Genomic DNA, 18,850 nt, shown 5'->3' with positions numbered 1-18,850 from the left:
CTAAGTATAAAGGATTCCAACTCAGTCGGTCTCCTGAGATCCAGGGTATTGCAGATAATTCTGATGCAGAGCCAGTTTGTGTACCAGTTCAACACCAACAACCTCCCAAATGATTACTCCCATGCCACTTAAAGAGCAAAGCAGGGTTAAACTCTGGGGTTTCAAAGTTAGGATTCAGTCCATATAATATGTACACTGCAGTCATTTATAATTGTTTTTGTTGTTATTGTAGTTAAGACATTGAACATTTATTATATACCAGGCTCTGTGAAATGCACTCTACCAAATTATTTCATTTAACCTTCACAACAACCTTTCGAGGTGAACATTATTACCTCATTCTATAGATGAGGACACCATAGCTTGGAGAAGACAAGTTGCCCAAGGGCAGTGGTAGGATTTGAATCCAGGTCTATTGATTCAAGTCCACATGTAAAAAACTGCAAGCCCATACTCCCAAATTTACTTCCTGATTCTACTTCCGGCTTTATTTTTCCCTTCTCACCACTGAATATACCTATACATTTATTTATTGGTTTATTGCCCTCTCTGAGTGGAAAGCAAGCACCACGAAGGCAGGAATTTCACTCATTTTGGACACAGCTGTTTCCCCTAGGGTCTAACACCATGTCTGGTAGTGCCTGTCCAGAGTAAGTGCTCAATAAATATTTATTAAATGAGTAAGTTGATGAATAATGGTTAAATAAAATTATAAGGGCATTCTGAGAAACAGTTATGAGAAAGAAAATAAATTAACGATTTTTCCACAAGACTTCTCTCATATCTGTTGGTTTATCCTGTGGACTGAAGCCAGGTCCTGAAAATGTCTGTTTTTAAAAAATAGTAGGATGATTTGTACATGCATTAAAACTGATGAATATAGAAGTGGAAAGGCTTATCCACATGACTGCTATGAACGGAAGTGAGACTGTTTTAAGATCCTTCTCAAAATAGGTGGTCGCGCAGCCCACCTCACTTTGTGCACAGCACACACTGAGTCAGTGGCTAATCTGAGATTTAGCAACTACTTAGATAACAAAACAGCTAGATGTAATGATAACTGTAATGGTACCAGTGTAAGATTAAAAGTGGCATCATTCTGACAGGCTTCCTAAAATTAACATATGCATCTTTTATGTCAGGCATTTTAAGTATTAGTTCTTTAGTGCATAACTTACAGCATGAATTTACAAAAGAGAAATATTCCAATTCTGAGTATGCTTTGGATGGTTATGCCATCTATAATGAAAATCCAAATAGTTCAATTATATTTTATTAATATTGATGAAAATTCATAATTCAAATTTAACAAGTTTTATAATACAGAATGCATTTATGCCAAGACAGACACACAGCTGAGCTATTTCTTCTTAACTAACACAGACATTTGCTGGAGTATGTAAATGCTAGAAGGGTGTAAAGTCCTTCGTTACTAATGCTCTTGTGTTAATAATTGCACAATTTACCTTGTCATCAGGAAGCACGTGCCAAATAGAGATTGTCTTTTCCTCAACTTCATTGTTGATAGACAAATAAGAAGGTTGATAGATTTTGGTTGGTTCTAATATTAATACCTTGAAAAGATAAGGCAAAGAAACTAATATCAGTGACTTAAGATTGAAACCACTTAGAGCTGCTGTAACACCCCACCACCAACATAGAGGATTATTGGATGAGCTTCTGAGTCTGTTGCTGGAGTAAACCATTTTAACTTCTGATTGCTGTTATTCCTATAAACCCTTCAAGCATTTTACAATATTTATCAATTATCATAAGGTTCAATAATGCATCACCTTGTATTGCTAATAAACTTAGAAATAAATTTTTGAAGTCCATATATGGACTCAGCTATCCTCAGGGAATCTACTAGCGATAACTTTTAAAAATCTTCTATTTTATCATGTACTACATAAGCTATTTCTATAAATATAAACGTGTCAAAGAAAGACAGAAAAGGTCCATACATAGAACGTCACATCCTTATTTTAGTTTTCTGCTATCACACTTTATCATACAGATGTAGTAGTATGGTTTTCATACCCATGTAAATAAATTTAGAAATGGTTTTAGTTATTCCTGAGTTTTATATATAAACCAAAGAAACAAACTTAGCTATATGAAATAATAAACACGTTTTTGCACTGTCTTCCAGATGAAACTGGCATCTTCAATAATGATATATTTAGCCTTGTAAGAGAAAAACAGAAATAAAATTTATTCCTATTTTGAAGCTCTATGAGGGGTATGTGGTAAATGAGTTGAGAATCTCCATCAAAGGACTGCATGAAGTATTATATTATTACTAATATCTCACATTTGGAGTGAATAGTACTAAAATAATACACATGCCCTGGTTTCAAAGGTGCTACGATTCATTATCTACTTGTATAGATGCTTAAAGGCATCTTCCTGGCCCAAATTTCCTAGGCAGACTTCACTAGGAAAGTTTAAAAAAAGAAAAGTCAATACTTAACTATTAGAGAAACTGGAATAGTCTTTCTACTCTACTGCTTAACACTCAAGCAAATTACCTTTAGAACTAATCTTGAATCAAGCAAGTTTTCCAAATAAAAGTGGAGGAAAACTCCTTCAGAAGGCACCATCCATAAGGAATGACAAATTCATAATACAGTAAAACAACTCTCAGAAAGAAGGCAAAAGAATCTGGGCGTATTTGTTTTACTCCAAACTTATCCTAACAGTGTGTTTACTTAAGGTACAGGGAACTAGAGAAAGGGAGGTAGAAAAAACAATTTTTCTTTACTCTTTGAATATTAAAAATGTTAAGGGCTCAAAGAATTCTCAGTCAGGCTCTAGCTGTGAAAATAAGATGGGCTATACCACAAAAAAACACACGGTGAGAGCCCATAAGGGAACATATTCGGACTAAGGAACAAACTCACCCAGTGAATCAAAATCTTAATTCCAATCAACAGAGACATGAGCGGTAATGATGAATAATAAAAATCATTTTCCCGTCTAAACTTTGCAGAAATGGTGCTCTCATATCTGAGTATCGCAATGTATATGAAATCAAAATAACAGAGAATAAAAGGTGAGTTTCCCAAAACATCATCCAACTCTCTTCATTGACAAGTGAGAATATACCCCGTTCCCAAATTATGTGGGTACACTATTATATTCAACAGAAGAAAAGAAAAGCACCAGCTCCTCTCTTGTTAAATTATGTCTTTATTGTCATCTTAATATTTCTAACAGATAAAATCTGGACTATGTGTCCGTAACTTGAGACAGGAAATAAAAACAAGGTTGTAACTATCACTGTCTTAATATTTGTTGAGCTCTTTGCTCTATCCTTGAAATGACAAAATGTGAGAAAGGCATAGCACACATTACAGAGGTCACAGAAAGGCTGGGAAACAGACCAGGGAATGGAGGCAATTTGATAAAGCCTTAAAGCTAGATATACCTCACTTATTAGTTTATATATTCTTGCTTTTAGTTTATTGTTTTTAGGTTAATATTATAATGTATCTGAATCAAAAAGGAAAACTGCAAGGCCTACAAAGAATAGATATTAACCAGATGTTTACATTTCTACAGGGTCTTTGAAGTACCATACTTGTCTCCGTCCTCTCTCCTGACATTAGATAATGAGTTGATGGTCTCCAAACTTTTCAATGTAAGAAGGAAAGAAAATATATCAAGAGGAGAGCTAAGAAAAAAGAATAAATTAAAGTGATAAATGATGGTACCATTCAAATCATTTCCCAAGTAAACTTTCAACTTTCTTTTGCCCAGAGTCACAGTTAATTCTTGGAGAAATGAGAATGAATACAGTATCGAGATAAATAAAAACAATCAAATAATATTTTCTAAAATAGGCCGTCCTGGATTTTATTAGATCATTTCAAAAGAAGGATAATGTTATCATCCTAATCAACACCTACTGCAACCTTTGTAGTGTGAGCCACGGAAGATGCTATGCTGAGGACACGACAATGCAGTGACCAAGACCACCCTGCAAGTACTAAAAGGCTGCATTTCTCTATGAGGGAGAGCACTGGTGGCAAATTCCAGAAGTGGTTACAACTTATTACCCAAATACTGGTCCTGTTTTTCTGCTATGCTATCATGTATATTAAGATTTAAAAATCATCTATATGGTTTCCAGTATTTTTTAAAGCAATATCTTTACAGTTTCTGCAGTGCTTCATCATACATGTAAATATAAGAAAACAATCAAGTGGTTAATTCTAAAGCAATTTCCATTAAATCTGGAGCTTCTTGGGAGACTGGCATTTTCTGGAACTCACACAGGTGAAGTCGTTGTAGGAAAACTCAAGAAGAACTACAAAATCGTACAGTTTTGTCCTCTGTGTAACAACAAACTATGGAAAAGAAATTTTGAGCACCTGAGTTATGAATTCTGATGTAGGAGTAGTATTTAGAGATGAGTGGGAAAACACTGCATTTTAGAGTCTTGTCACAAAAAGACCCCAAATAAGCCACAAAGTTTCAAGAAGGAAATGGATTGCTGAGAAAAATCAGATATGCCATAAATATGTTGGCATGATAACACCTATGTGCCTACCACTCGCAGATAACTAAGTGTTAACATGCTGTCATATTTGCTTCAAAATGTTTTCTAAAGAAATGAAATGTTGCAAATAAAGTTGAGGTCCACAGGATCGCTTACACAATTATATCATCCCCTTCCCAGATAAAATCCCAGAATATTCAGCAATTCCCATGCCCACCAGCAGGCTCTAAAAATGCTCTTGTCTCCACAATGGTGTCAACTGTTGTAAAATGTTTTAATTCTTTGAGTCCAATGGGCAAAAAAAATAGTGTCTCAGTTAATTCGCATTTTCTTGACTAACCAGAAGTTAATTATCTCTTCATATAAATTTTTTCTTCTTTTATTTATTTATTTATTTGAGATGGAGTTTTGCTCTTGTTGCCCAGGCTGGAGTGCAATGGCATGGTCTCGGCTCATCGCAACCTCTGCCTCCCAGGTTCAAGCGATTCTCCTGCCTCAGCCTCCCGAGTAGCTGGGATTACAGGCATGTGCCACCATGGCTGGCTAATTTTGTATTTTGAGTAGAGACAGGGTTTCTCCATGTTGGTCAGGCTGGTCTCCCAACCTCAGGTGATCCACCCGCCTCGGCCTCCCAAAGCACTGGGATTACAGGCATAAGCCATCACACCCGGCCTCTTCTTATTTTATTTTGCTTATCACTTTATACAGGATTTTTTTGCATATTAGGCAAATTGACCATTTTACACAGTTTTATAAAACATCTTCTCCCTGCCTAGCAGTTTCTATTTGGCATGCTCACAGTGGGTTTTTTTTGTTTTGTTTTTTTTAATCAAACAAAAATATCCATTTTTTTAGTGAAATCAAATTGGTGAGTATTTTCCTTTGGGACTTATAAGTCCCTTTCTTGCTTAAGGATGCTTCTCTCAACTGGTGTTTATACCTATATTCTCCTAACTTCTCACTTAATATTTTCCGATTTATATTTTATATTCACTTATTTACATTTATGACAGACAACTGTCAAATATTTTTTATATTCACTTATATTTATGACAGACAAATTCATATGAAAATAATCTAAATGGGCTCAAAGTGGCTAATTTGAATGGTTTCCTTTCATAGCCAATTTTCTAGTTGATCAAGTCTGTTGTCAATTAAATACCTGAATTCTACATTCTCTTCTTTGACTACATTTACTGCTACTGAGAGCAGCAGCTAGAGGCACGCTGCCAGCTCATTCTAAGGTAAGTATTTTCCTAGGCTACACATTATCTAAGCTAGAAAATGAAGTGTTTCAGTTAGAAAGGCTTTCGATTAAAGACGCTGCTGAGCTCAAGGCTTCATCTGGAAGCAAGAGTAAAGCATGCTCATGTGAGCAATGGATTTAGTTAAGTGAAGTAGATGATCCCTATCAACAAGAACTAGAAAACCAGATTTTGCAAAAAGAATTGAGAACTGACACCACCTCTGAGTATGGAAGATAGAGATTTGAGAGCTCAAAGAGATTTATGGCATCACTTTGATGTGGAAAGAAATTTGTACATACAGCAAGTTACCAATAATTCTTGAATTGGATGCTGGACGATATTAAGAACTATCAGGAGAGGCATGGCACCATCTGAGAAGAGCAACAGGTGTTTTTTTAGTGTGTGTGTGTGTTATATATTTAAATATGTGTATCTGAAGTCCACTAGAGACTAGTCAAAATGAGTTGCAGACCAGAAACTGCAAGTCATTATTTCCCATGGTCTAAAACATTGTAAATAGTGATTGGGTAATGGGTGGTGGGGATGGGATAACAATGCAGGTGAGCCTGATACTTTTCACCACAGTATGGGAAGTAATACCGAAGACCATGTCAATGCAACTGCAGTATTAAGGAAAAGCATCCATTGGGCTGGCCTGAAGCTAAGCCAAGAGACAATCTTTGCATTGCTTAGGAAGTACACTTCACCACTTATCAAAAGGAACTACCCAAATTCCATGGCAAAACATAAAAATAGATTTCATTTCTCTGATTTTGAGAAGTTATTTTTAAAAGTAAGCTACAGCAAACCAATGTGCAGGAAATAAAGATATTAACCAGCCGACTGCAGTTTTAGGGCACAAAAATCAGCCCCCAAGCACTGTTACAATCACAGTACAAGATGTTCTTTAAATAAAGAAATGTACTTAGATTTAAAGGAAGAGTACTCACTGGAAACCTAACCACAGTAACATCTGTCTTTGTGGCCTCGACCAGGAAATCCATCCAAAAGTCCACAAGTTCTTGCTTGGCCACGGGCTGTTCTGTGGTCAGTTTCACAAAATGCTTATATATCAAAATTGTCTCTACAATAGACTTGAGGTACCTGAGAAGTAAAAGATATAAAACATATAACAGACAAATTTAGAACCACCTGTTCCCATGTATCCCAGTCGAATTCTGTAAATGTAATTTATATATGACATTAATAGTTATGCATTCAGATTCACCAAACGTTCTTTGTTATTTGTTACATATCATGTACTTTCACACTTTCTTTTTTCTTTCTTTCTTTTTTTTTTCTGTTGAGAAAGAGTCTCGCCCTGTCACCCAGACTGGAGTGCAGCCGCGCAATCTTGGCTCACTGCAAGCTCCGCCTCCCGGGTTCACGCCATTCTCCTGCCTCAGCCTCCTGAGTAGCTGGGATCACAGGCGTGTACCACCAGGCCTGGCTACGTTTTGTATTTTTAGTAGAGATGGACTTTCACCATGTTGGCCAGGCTGATCTCGAACTCCTGACCTCAATCTGCCTGCCTCGGCCTCCCAACATGCTGGGATTACAGGTGTGAGCCACCGCGCCTGGCCATGCTTTCACACATTATCTCATTTCTATCTCACAAAAACTCAATAACGTTGGTTATTTTATCCCTATTTTAGAGATGAGGAAACAAGCTTAGAGGGCTTGGTAACTTGGACTAGGGCCATACATGTAGTTAAAACATGAATTTTAAAATGCCTATATTCTATTCAAGGAAGTAGTTAATGCATTTGTTTTTAATTATGCTTCTTTGAGGAAGCTTTCCTAAATAGACACTTCATAAGAGATCATTATTTAGCTCTGAGGCAACTCAGCTTATATATTATACGAATACCCTCAAACCTAATAAGACAGATGGTGCCTCAAAAGAAAAAGTTAGGAAAAATGAGGAGTGGGATAATTATAGGTGATAATGGCTATGCAGGCGCTTTATGGACTATAAATATGGAAGTTAACATTCCATAAAAATTAAGTTAGTAAACCTTAAGGCACTGTTTTGCAGCTGTGCGTACCATCGCATAGAATAGTGCCTGTTTTCTTGCTAACAGAACCGGGATGCCTAAAATACTGCCATCAGAATGGTCATTGTAAAGAAATAGCAAATGTGACTCAATATCATGCATGCATCTATTGGTTCCTTTATTTCGTATCATTTGCTGAATGCCTACTGCTGCACATAGTGCTGTGGGGATAAATATCAAAAGATGTTATAACACTAAGAATAAATATCCATGGAGATATGATTAAACCGAGAGACAACTTAAAAAGCCATACACTAAGAGAGTACTAAGAGAGGCATAACTAAAGAATGACAGAAACACTAAAGAAGGGACTTGGGTGTAAGGAAGGGGTCTAGGTCAAGGTCAGCTTTATGAGCAGGTGTGATGGATGAGTGTTCCCCGGAGAATGTGTGCATTGTGAGAGGCATGCTCAGCACGTGCTCAGACACTCATGCATGAAACCGGCAGTGTGGTATGAAGAGACAGCGGTGTAAACCCAGGGGTGTGACAAGAGCTGAGGCTGGAATGGCTAAAGGCAAATCTTGTTTGCTAAGACAAAATGATGGACTTTATCCCTTAGGCTGTGAGGAACAATTAAACTATACTGATTTAAGGATTTCCGTGCAGGCAAAGTGTCAGGTGTGCATTTTTGAAAGATCACTGTGATCTTTAGAAAGATCCCTGGGGAAGATTGGCTAAAGGAGACCTGAACATAAGGAAAATTCTTTAAAAAGTCATGAGGGTCTAACATGGTGGTCTCTTCCTCACACGGTTTCTGTTATAAAAACAGGTAAGTCGGCCGCCTGGGCTCTGAGCAGCTCTGGAAACAGGCTTTCACTATATCATGGTTAGCCTTTTAAAGTCTTTATAGCTAATGGTTAATTGCTACATGTGATACTAATAAAAATTCTTTTTCTTTTTCCTTTTTTCTTTTTCTTTTTCTTTTTTTTTTTCTTTTGAGACAGAGTCTCGCCCTGTCATCCAGGTTGATATGCAGTGGCGCGATCTCAGCTCACTGCAACTTCCGCCTCCTCGGTTCAAGTGATTCTCCTGCCTAAGCCTCCCAAGTAGCTGGGATTACAGGCATCTGCGACCATGCCCAGCTAATTTTTGTATTTTTAGTAGAGAGGGGGTTTCACCCGGTTGTCCAGGCTGGTCTCAAACTCCTGACCTCAAGTGATCTGTCCACCTCAGCTTCCCAAAGTGCTGGGATTACAGGTGTGAGCCACCACACCCAGCCAACATTGTTTTTCAAAATGGTCCTGAATGCAGACGAAATTTTGTTTCCACCTCTCCAATTACCACATAGATAATGATGAGATGTGGGTGTACTCCAAGAACAATTTGAAATTAGAAAAACATACATATATAGGAAACACTCAAATGTGTCAGTCGAATCCTAAGTAAGAAGAAAAGAAAAATCAAGAATGAGAATTTCAAAACTGAGATTAGATCACAGAGGAAACAAAGGGCATATGCTTGGAGTAGAGGTCTAACAGCTGTAATGGAAATGTGGTCTCAGGCCCCAAACATAAGTTATATTTGCAGGTGCAAAATGTGTGACCTCTGCATGATTCACATGGGTGACACTGGCCAACCTGGGTCAGTGGGTTGGTCAATGTGCAGGAAAGGCAAAGACAGGAACCTGCTGACATCACCTATGTCCAAAGTCATCAGAATTTATGTGTAATACATTTTATGAATATCACAATTTTCCTCTATATTCTGCATTTTATTTTATAAGCAAATAAAATCATCTAATTGTCAGTTCAGTAAATACAATATGGGAACAATATGGAGCTGTTTATTAAAAATAATTGTATCAACATATAATAGCTAATTATTACCACGCTGGTGTCTTCAGTTTAAAAAGCTTTTCAGATGCTTGAATGACTCTCATGTGGTCATTGGCTAGGACACTGGCCCCCAGAAAAAATCCAACTTCCCAGTAGCTCTGGAGTTTCTCCAAGTTTCCCTTTTTACCAAGAAGACTACTTAGCTTCACCCCTAGAATACAAACAGGAAGTAGAATGTTACAAACACACCCCAGACAGGTAGAACCAGGTTTTCACTAAAAAGTAAAATTAAGCTTTCATTCCTCTCTTCAGATTAAAACAGCTTTGTTAAGTTTCTGATTATTAAGGTGGTTTCAGTTCACCATAAATATAAGTCATAAAAAGGAATGGAACACTGATACATACAATTACACCACAGATGAACTTGGAAAACATGCTAAATTAAATAAGCCAGACACAAAAAGACAAAGGTTGAGTGATTCCACTCACAAGTGGTACCTATAACAGTCAAATTCCTAAACATGGAAAGCAGAATAGAGCTTAGTAGGGACTGGGGGAAAAAGGGAATGAGGAGTGATAGTTTAAGGGGTACAGAGTTTTAATTTGAAAAGATAAAAAAAGTTCGGGAGGTAAATAGTGGTGTTGGCTGCGTAACAGTGTGAATGTTCTTAATGCCACTGAAGTGTGCACTTCAAATTTTCAAATGGAAATTTTTGTTACGTACATTTTATCACAATAAAAGCTTGGGTGAAAAAACAATAGTAAGTCAGACTAAGCAGAAAGGTACACAGAAGAAAGTGAAAATTAACTTTTAATTTGAAAACCCAAAGAAAACTGCTATGGTCACTTTAATGTACATAAATCTAGAATTTGCATATATGTCAGTATATGCACAAATTAAAAGGCAATAATACAAACATTGTTATGTAACCTTCTTCTTTGTCTTTTTATAACGTGAATTCTTAAATAACTTAAAAGGGAAATCTCACCTTTTTTATGCTGAAATTCTATCAGTTGAAGTATGACTGTATACAGTATATATATTTTGCAAGAGTAAAATGCTATAATAATTTTAGACACAAAAAGTTACATACCTAAAACATAAAAGAAATAAGGAAATATGCTGGACGTGGTGGCTCACACCTGTAACCTCAGCACTTTGGAGGGCCGAGGTGGGAGGACTGCTTGAGCCCAGGGGCACTAGACCAGCCTGGGCAACACAGCAAGATTCTGTCTCACGAAAAAATATTTAAAAATCTAAAAAAAAAAGAAAAAACAGAAAAAAAAGGAAATAGACTGACAGATAATGCTGTCTTGTTATGTCACTGTCTTAAAAGTCCTGAAATCCAGTAATATAAATACTCCAACTTTGTTCTTTTTCAACACTGTTTTGGCCCTTCTACGTTCTTAATGTTTCATCATATATTTTCAATTCTACTGTGTCTTGTATTATTTTTGCATTTTATAAGTATTTGTTTGCTTAAAAAGAATATGTCCTTGTAGCACTGTTTGGTGCCACTAACATCCACCATATTAAATGGTTGGGAAAATTATCTGAGATTTAGGAATAAGGCAAAAAGGTAGGACGTATCATTTCCATATCATATGGGAGGATAAGGCCACTCAAGGACTGTCTTGGGCAAGTGAAGCTAGTTCATCTCATTTTGTACCACTTATTAAAGGCCTCAGGCGTACCGAAGTTTACTTGCTAACCTGCAGATTTTTGTCCAGTAGAGATGCAAATTTCTGTAGAGTGGAATGGATGAATCCCTAAGATTTATGGCCTGTGGACATAAAACAGCTTTTTTCCTAATCAAACTCAGATATCTTAACATTTCTTTGTTGTCTATGAATAGAAATGTTTTTTTGAACTGGACATTCCATCTTACTAGTTTCCATATTAGTTGAGTTAAGTAAAATATTTTATATTCACTGAGGGTCATGATTTTATATGTGTCCATTTTATATTTGAGGAGAGTCATGATTTTACCTTTTTGAAAATTATCTGTGAATGAAACAAAATAACTTTTAAAATTTTTCATATTACTTTTTATCATATAATTCCACTCAAACCACAAGTATTTCAGGGAAAATGTCCATTTGGGAATTCTTCATATTCTGTGAGGGTAAAGAGAGAACAGCTTTGCCACTGCTGTTTCATGAGATGAAAAAAAATTACACACGCATAGGACAACATCCACGGTCTTCTATCTGGACATAATTGTGCTGCTGCTGTTTTTGAGACAAGGTCTCACTCTGTCGCCCAGGCTGGAGTGCACTGGCATGATCACTGCTCACTGTAGCCTTCAATTTCTGGGCTCAAGTGATCCTTCCACTTCAGCCTCCCAGGTAGCTGGGACTACAGGCATGAGCCACCACGTCTAGCTAATTTTTGGGTTTTTTTTCTGGAAAAACAAGGTTTTGCCATGCCAGTCAAACTTCTGGGCTCAAGTGATCCTCCTGCCTTAGACCTGCTAGCTGAGAAAACAGATGGTACCACAACTGGCTAATTTTTAAATTTCTTTGTAGTTTTTACTTTTTTTTTTTTTTTGGAGAGACAGGGTCTCACTCTGTGGGCCAGGCTCGTCTCGAACTCCTGGGCTCAAGCCATCCTCTCGCCTTGGCCTCCCAAAGTTCTGGAATTACAGGCCTGAACCCAGTAATTGTTTTAAAATAAAATTTCAGATGCACTCTTGAACCTCAGAAGTTCATTTTGTGGTGGTGATATTTGGTTTTGGCCTTGCCATACATTTATCACATGATCGTGACACCCAGTCAGCATTTGGATAAAATGTATATTTTTGATGGCAATTAGTATTTTAGCATATGGACGTATCACAATTTATTTACCCAAATGCAGATGGGTGGCCATTTTTACTACTTTACATTCTTGCACACACAGCTTTGCATATTTGCTCAATTATTTCTTTATAATAAAGTTCTAAACGTGGATTTGTTAGGGACAGAAGACATGCCCATTTTTAGTGCTGATATATTTTTGCCAAATTGCCCTTAGAAAATGCTGTACCAATTTATACTTTCACTGGAGGCATCTGACAATAAGCTCTTACCCACAGCCTTCCCAGTGAGGGAAGACTATCACGTGCATTCATCTTTACCAATCTGACAGAGGAAAAAAAGGAACATTGTCTTTTTTAACCACTGAGACTGGCTCTCTTTTCATGTTTGTATTTCTTTTGTGAATGAGCATTTATGCTCTTTGCACAAACTTGTTTCTACATGAAGAGATTAATCTTTTAAGTATGGAGTTAAGAACATGGTTCTAATTTTTTACATTTAGAAGTCTGTTCTCTTTCTCTCTCTTCCTTTCTCTCTCCCTCTCTCTCTCTCCCTTTCTCTCTCTCTTCCTTTCTCACTCCCTCTCTCTCTCTCCCTTTCTCTCTCTTCCTTTCTCTCTCCCTCTCTCTCTCTCCCTTTTTCTCTCTCTCTCTCTTCCTCTCTCTTTCTCTGTCACACCCACACAGAATATAGAAATAAACATCTTAGTGCATAAAATTTGTTTTGTATTTAGGATTTTTTTCCATAGGATAGAATTTCAGGAGTACTGTTATACTTGGTTCCAGACTACAATATTTTTAGGCTCTTCATTCATAGGGAAAAATTAGTAAAGCACAATTTGTGATGTTCAGTTGTACCTTTTTAACCAAGTCCTTCCAGATCAATACTTTTCTCTATTTAAAAATATTTTGGTTGAATTTGTAAGCAATGAGCAATATGTCATTTCTGTGTTAACAACCAGTTCACCATTTATTTGATTCAGTTGCATATTTATGCAATTTAAATGCTGACAAAGTTGTCATTAAAATTGGTTGACTTACACTGAGGATTTTTTAATAGTTTAGTTTTTATCATAGTCTTATCACCTTGCAGCTGTTATTATGTTTAAGGCTGTTTTAGTGGAAAATGGCAGACTTTACTGAACACTCAGATGCCTAGCACTGTGTGTACTGAAAATGTTAACTCTCTGAATCTATACACCACCACAATGAGTTAGAAATTATCTCCCTTTTGTGGTAAGGAAAAATAAAACGGAGAGGTTTGGCAACATGTCTAAAGCCATATACCTCATAAGTGGTGGAGATTAGATCCTTTTTAATTTTCCATTATGAAGAATCTCAAACATACATCAAAATTAAAAAACAACAATGAATGACCGTATTTTCAACAATCATTAACATTTTGCTATTGCTTCATCTCCCTGAATATTTTTGCTGAGCCATTTCAAATTAAATTGTAGATATCATGACATTCCACTCTGAAATATTACAGCATATACCTAAAAAATTTTCCTCCATATCCTATTCCATTATTGCACCTAACAAAAACAACTCACTGGTATTATCTACCATCTAGTCCTGATTCAGATTCTTGGATTGACTCCCAAATGTCTCTTACAGTTTTTGTTTTTCCAAACCAGAATCCAGTCAAGGAACATCAATTGCATTTAGTTTTTATGTCTCTAAATCTGTCTCTCTCTCTCTTTTTTTTTTTTTTGAGAAAGAATCTCACTGTATTGCCCAGGCTGGAGTGCAGTGGCGCAATCTCTGCTCACTGCAACCTCCACCTCCCAGGTTCAGGCGAGTCTCAGTCTCCCAAGTAGCTGGAATTACAGGTGTGAACCACCATGCCCGGCTAATTTTTGTATTTTTTTAGTAGAGATGGGGTTTCATCATGTTGGGCAGGCTAATCTCTAACTCCAGACCTCAAGTGAGGCCCACGTTGGCTTCCCAAAGTGCTGGGATTACAGGCATGAGCCACCGCATCCGGCCTCTAAATCTCTTTTAATCTAACCAATCCCTCTACACATTTTTTTATGACCCTGACTTTTTGAAAAGACAAGGAGTGCTATAGTGCAAGGTCCCCAATCCCAGGGCCACGAACAGGTACTGGTCTGTGGCCTGTTAGGAACGGGGCCACACACAGGAGGTGAGTAGCAGGCAACTGAGCAAAAGACTTCTTCATCTGTATTTACAGCCATTCCCCATTGCTCTTGTTACTGCCTGAGCTCCACCTCCTGTCAGATCAGCGACAGCATCAGATTCTCATAGGAGCGTGAACACTATTGTGAACTGCGTGTGTGAGGGATGTAGGTTGTGCGCTCCTTACAAGAACCTAATGCCGATGATCTGTTACTGTCTCCCATTGGCCCCAGATGGGACCGTCTAGTTGCAGGGAAACAAGCTCAGGGCTCCCACTGATTCTACATTACGGAGAGTTGTATAATTATTTCATTGTATATTAAAATGTAATAATAGAAATAAAGTGCACAATAAATGTAATGCACCTGAATCATCCCTGAACCACCCCTTGCCCCTGGTCCATGGAAAAACTGTCTTCTACAAAACCAGTCCCTATTGCTAAAAAGGTTGGGGACTGCCGCTCTAGTGTTCTCACATTCTGATCTGTCTGATGTAACTTCTTGAGATTATTTAACTTATTTCTCTAGAGCTTGTGATTCCTATTAAGCCAACTTTAGATCTTAAGATTCAAGTTAAACATTTTTGGTGAGAATATTTCACAGGAGTTGCTGTACACTCGGCTGGGTGCGGTGGCTCACACCTGTCATTCCAGCACTTTGGGAGGCTGAGGTGAGCAGATCACTTGAGGCCACGAGTTCAAGATCGGCTTGGCCAACATGGCAAAACCCTGTCTCTACTAAAAATACATGGGCATGGTGGCACGCACCTGTAATCCCAGCTACTTAGGAGGCTGCAGCATGAGAATCGCTTGAACCTAGCAGGTGGAGGTTGCAGTGAGCCAAGATCGCACCTCTGCACTCCAGCCTGGGAGACAGAGTGAGACTCTGTCTCAAAAAATAAAAGTTAAAAAACCAAAAAGAAGAACTGCTGTACACTTCATAGTCATCATAATAAAGTCGTAAGGGCACATGTCTGGCCACCCTATTATTAGTGATACAAGGATGGGTCACTGACAGCTGGGTCCCTCCATTCTACAGGTACATTTGTTCCTTTGTGACTGACAAGTTATCTATGAGTCAGTTTTTGGTATCATGTAAAAGGGGTAAAACGAAATTTTTTTAAGTAAGCATTTCAATTTAATGTTTTTTAGTTCTAATTGATGATCCTTGCCAGAATCAATTATTTCAACATCACTCTCATTATCAGCTTTATCATTACTTTGTTAACTATAATAGCGTACTTTTGAAGAATACATTCTCTGGAAGAAGAATATATTTACTATGTAGTACACCTCAAGAAGAGCGGTTTTTTTGTTTTTGTTTTTTTGTTTTTTTTGAGATGGAGTTTCGCTCTTGTCGCCCAGGCTGGAGTGCAGTGGCACAATCTTGGCTCACTGCAACTTCCATCTCCCGGGTTCAAGAGATTCTTTTGCCTCAGTCTCCCAAGTAGGTGGAATTACAGAAGTGTGCCACCACACCCAGCTAATTTTGTAATTTTAGTAGAGACAGGGATTCACCATGTTAATCAGGCTGGTCTCGAACTCCTGACCTCAGGTGATCCACCCTTCTTGGTCTCCCAAAGTGCTGGGATGACAGGTGTGAGCCACATGCCCAGCCTAAGAAGAGCTATATTTCGTCAATGAGATGAACTACAGTATTTCTGAAAGAGGAAGGAAATGTACTTACTTCTTTCCTTATAACTTCTAATTTTCTGAAAAGTTGGTCACTTCCATAAGTGACAAAGGAGTTTTTCAGTGGTTGGTGACAGATTTTGTTTTGATTATTTTTCCTTGATTATCTCTATTGACTCATGGATTTTTATGTACAGTAATATATATTTTATATTCAATATTTTTTAACACTTACTGAAAATGATATTTAAATAGTGGTTTGTCTGAATTCCAAACATAGTGTTCTTTTACTATATCATCACTACTGTTGGAGACTCAAACCTCTAAGTCTGACTCTCACCCATAAAATGTCTCACAGTGGGAAAATGCCACAGAAGATGGAAGCATCATCTTGTATTTAGCTAAAGTTTGAATATTATTTTTAAGGCTTGTGAAGGTGAAAACAGGAAGAAGATGTAGGATATGGCTCTGTGTTTTTAAATCCTAGCTCTAAATAGCCTAAGTATCAATGATTCTTCAAAAACTGGAAAAGTAAAACACAGATCCATGAAGCAATTAGTCATAATCACAAACAAACACACAACTAGAATTAAGAGTCTTTGGGCAACAGAGCATGACAGTTAAGAATCACTTCTGTGTTACATTTGAGATCTTAAGATAATACATTTAGCTTCATATTGAGTGCTCATCTTAATTTTTAATTGTTTACCCTTTATAAATAAATCAAAATTTCAAAAAGCATCTAAATAAGGGATTTCATAAGTAAAAGTCTGATTATTATAAGAACTCAGTAATTCAGAATAATTTGTATGTTTGCAGAGGCTAACAGGAGGAATGGGAGATATAAATTACTGGAAAAGCTGATTGGAGCACTTAAAGAAAGAATGAAACTATACGTATCTTTAAAATATGCCAAGTATGTTGTCTCATTTTTATTATATACTCTCAATTAACATCATTATTATACTAAACTACCAATTTATTTAGCCAACCTGTCTTTCCTTGAAAATCCATTTAATCCTCTTACCTTATAAAAATTAACTTTAGCTCAATCTATGTGGATTAGCATAATTTGAGCTTTAACTATGTTTTCATTATTGAAGGACAATACAATTTAGAACGCATATCACAGTATTTTAGAAGCCTAAAACAGTTCTCATGATAGCTAAAAATTCACTGTTAAGCCATATTTTAAGTCTGTATATGTTATGCAATTTCTAAAATTTTAAACTAACTTTATATGTTTTCAAATGTTTGTTCAATGTGTATTACAAGTGAGTTCTTCCTGAAAAAAATTAACATGTTTCTTTTACATATTAATCACACTTCCTCAAACCTCAGAGTTCTGACCATCTTAATAAGTATTTACCTTCAAAATGAAATTTAGAATAAGTACATTTTCAAACCATTGTCATTGCTCTGCCTACATATGCAAATCACTGTCAATTCCTGCAATAATTTAGAGGCTTCAACAAAACCTCACCTTGAGTTAAAGAACAGAACAATAAATGTATGACTGTATCAAAATAGAACATACATTCTGAAAAAATACCTATCTATTGTATATCAATAAAAACAATGAAAAATACCAACAAAAGAGCAATAAAAATATTTTTAGAACACTGATATAGGGGTTTTGGCTAGCACAGAGTTTTTAATTTAGTCTTAGACACAAAATTTTCTTATAATCATAATTTCTGAAAAGCACAAATTGCAATGTACCTTCTCTGATTTCATTGAACCAATCAAAAGAGTAATTTCAGGCTGGGCAAGGTGGCTCACACCTGCAATCCTAGCACCTTGGGAGACCCAGGTGGAAGGATCTCTTGAACTCAGGAGGTTGAGACTGCAGGGAGCCATGATCATGCCAGCGCACTCTGGCCTGAGTGACAGAGTGAGACCCAGCCTTAAAAATAAATAAATAAATAAAATAGCACAGGTTTTTGAAAAAAGCACTAGGAAAGCACAATCGAAGCCAGCCTGGGCAACATGGTAAAACCTCATCTTTATGAAAAATACGAAAAAATTATCCGGGTGTGGAGGTACATGCCTGTAGCCTTAGCTACCCGGGAGGCTGAGGTGGGAGGATCACCTAAGTCTTGGGGGTCAAGGCTGCAGTGAGCTGTGATTGTGCCATTGTGCCCTGAGCAGCAGAGTGAGACTCTGTCTCAAAAGAAAACAACAAAAAAAGAATTATTTCAAACAGACCTTTCTGCCTTTAATACCACTGCTATCCCACAGTAATAAATATTTTATCATTCTTTTAGTCTGGGCATTTAAAAACATAAACAAATAAACATTCTGACTTTAGTTAGCTTCAGAGATTCTCCAGAACATTACATATAGACATGAGCTCTTCCGAAATAATGTTTTTTTTTAAGTCTAGGATTCATTTCTCTTTAAGAAAAGTAAAAAGAAATTCTCCAGTTAAAGTGGGCCAGGTGCGGTGGCTGACACCTGTAATACCAGTACTTTGGGAGGCTGCGGCAGAACTGCTTGAAGCCAGGAGTTCAAGACCAACCTGGGCAACACAGTGTGGCCACGTCGCTATAAAAAAAAATTTTTTTTAATTAGCCAGGTGTGTCAGTGCACGCCTACAGTTCCAGCTTCTTAGGAGGCCAAAGTGGGAGGATCGCTTGAGCTCAAGAATTCGAGGCTGCAGTGAGCTATGATCGCACCACTGCACTCTTGCCTGGG

At 37.2% G+C, this 18,850-nt stretch overlaps 1 protein-coding gene across 1 annotated transcript in view; it reads right to left on the bottom strand.

Annotated features, from left to right (window-relative positions):
* MAP3K5 (mitogen-activated protein kinase kinase kinase 5) overlaps positions 1-18,850 on the bottom strand; it is a 242,708-nt gene that overhangs the window by 93,955 nt on the left and 129,903 nt on the right. The window contains exons 9-11 of the mRNA XM_011962087.1: positions 9,635-9,794; positions 6,702-6,855; positions 1,467-1,574 (exon numbers count right to left, since the gene is read on the bottom strand). Of these exons, the coding sequence (XP_011817477.1) occupies positions 1,467-1,574; positions 6,702-6,855; positions 9,635-9,794 (422 nt within the window). The remainder of the gene's footprint in view (positions 1-1,466; positions 1,575-6,701; positions 6,856-9,634; positions 9,795-18,850) is intronic.

The sequence above is a fragment of the Colobus angolensis genome, unplaced genomic scaffold (assembly GCF_000951035.1).
Source record: "Colobus angolensis palliatus isolate OR3802 unplaced genomic scaffold, Cang.pa_1.0 Scaffold58, whole genome shotgun sequence".
NCBI lineage: Eukaryota > Metazoa > Chordata > Mammalia > Primates > Cercopithecidae > Colobus > Colobus angolensis.
This window is presented reverse-complemented; position numbering and strand designations above follow the sequence as displayed.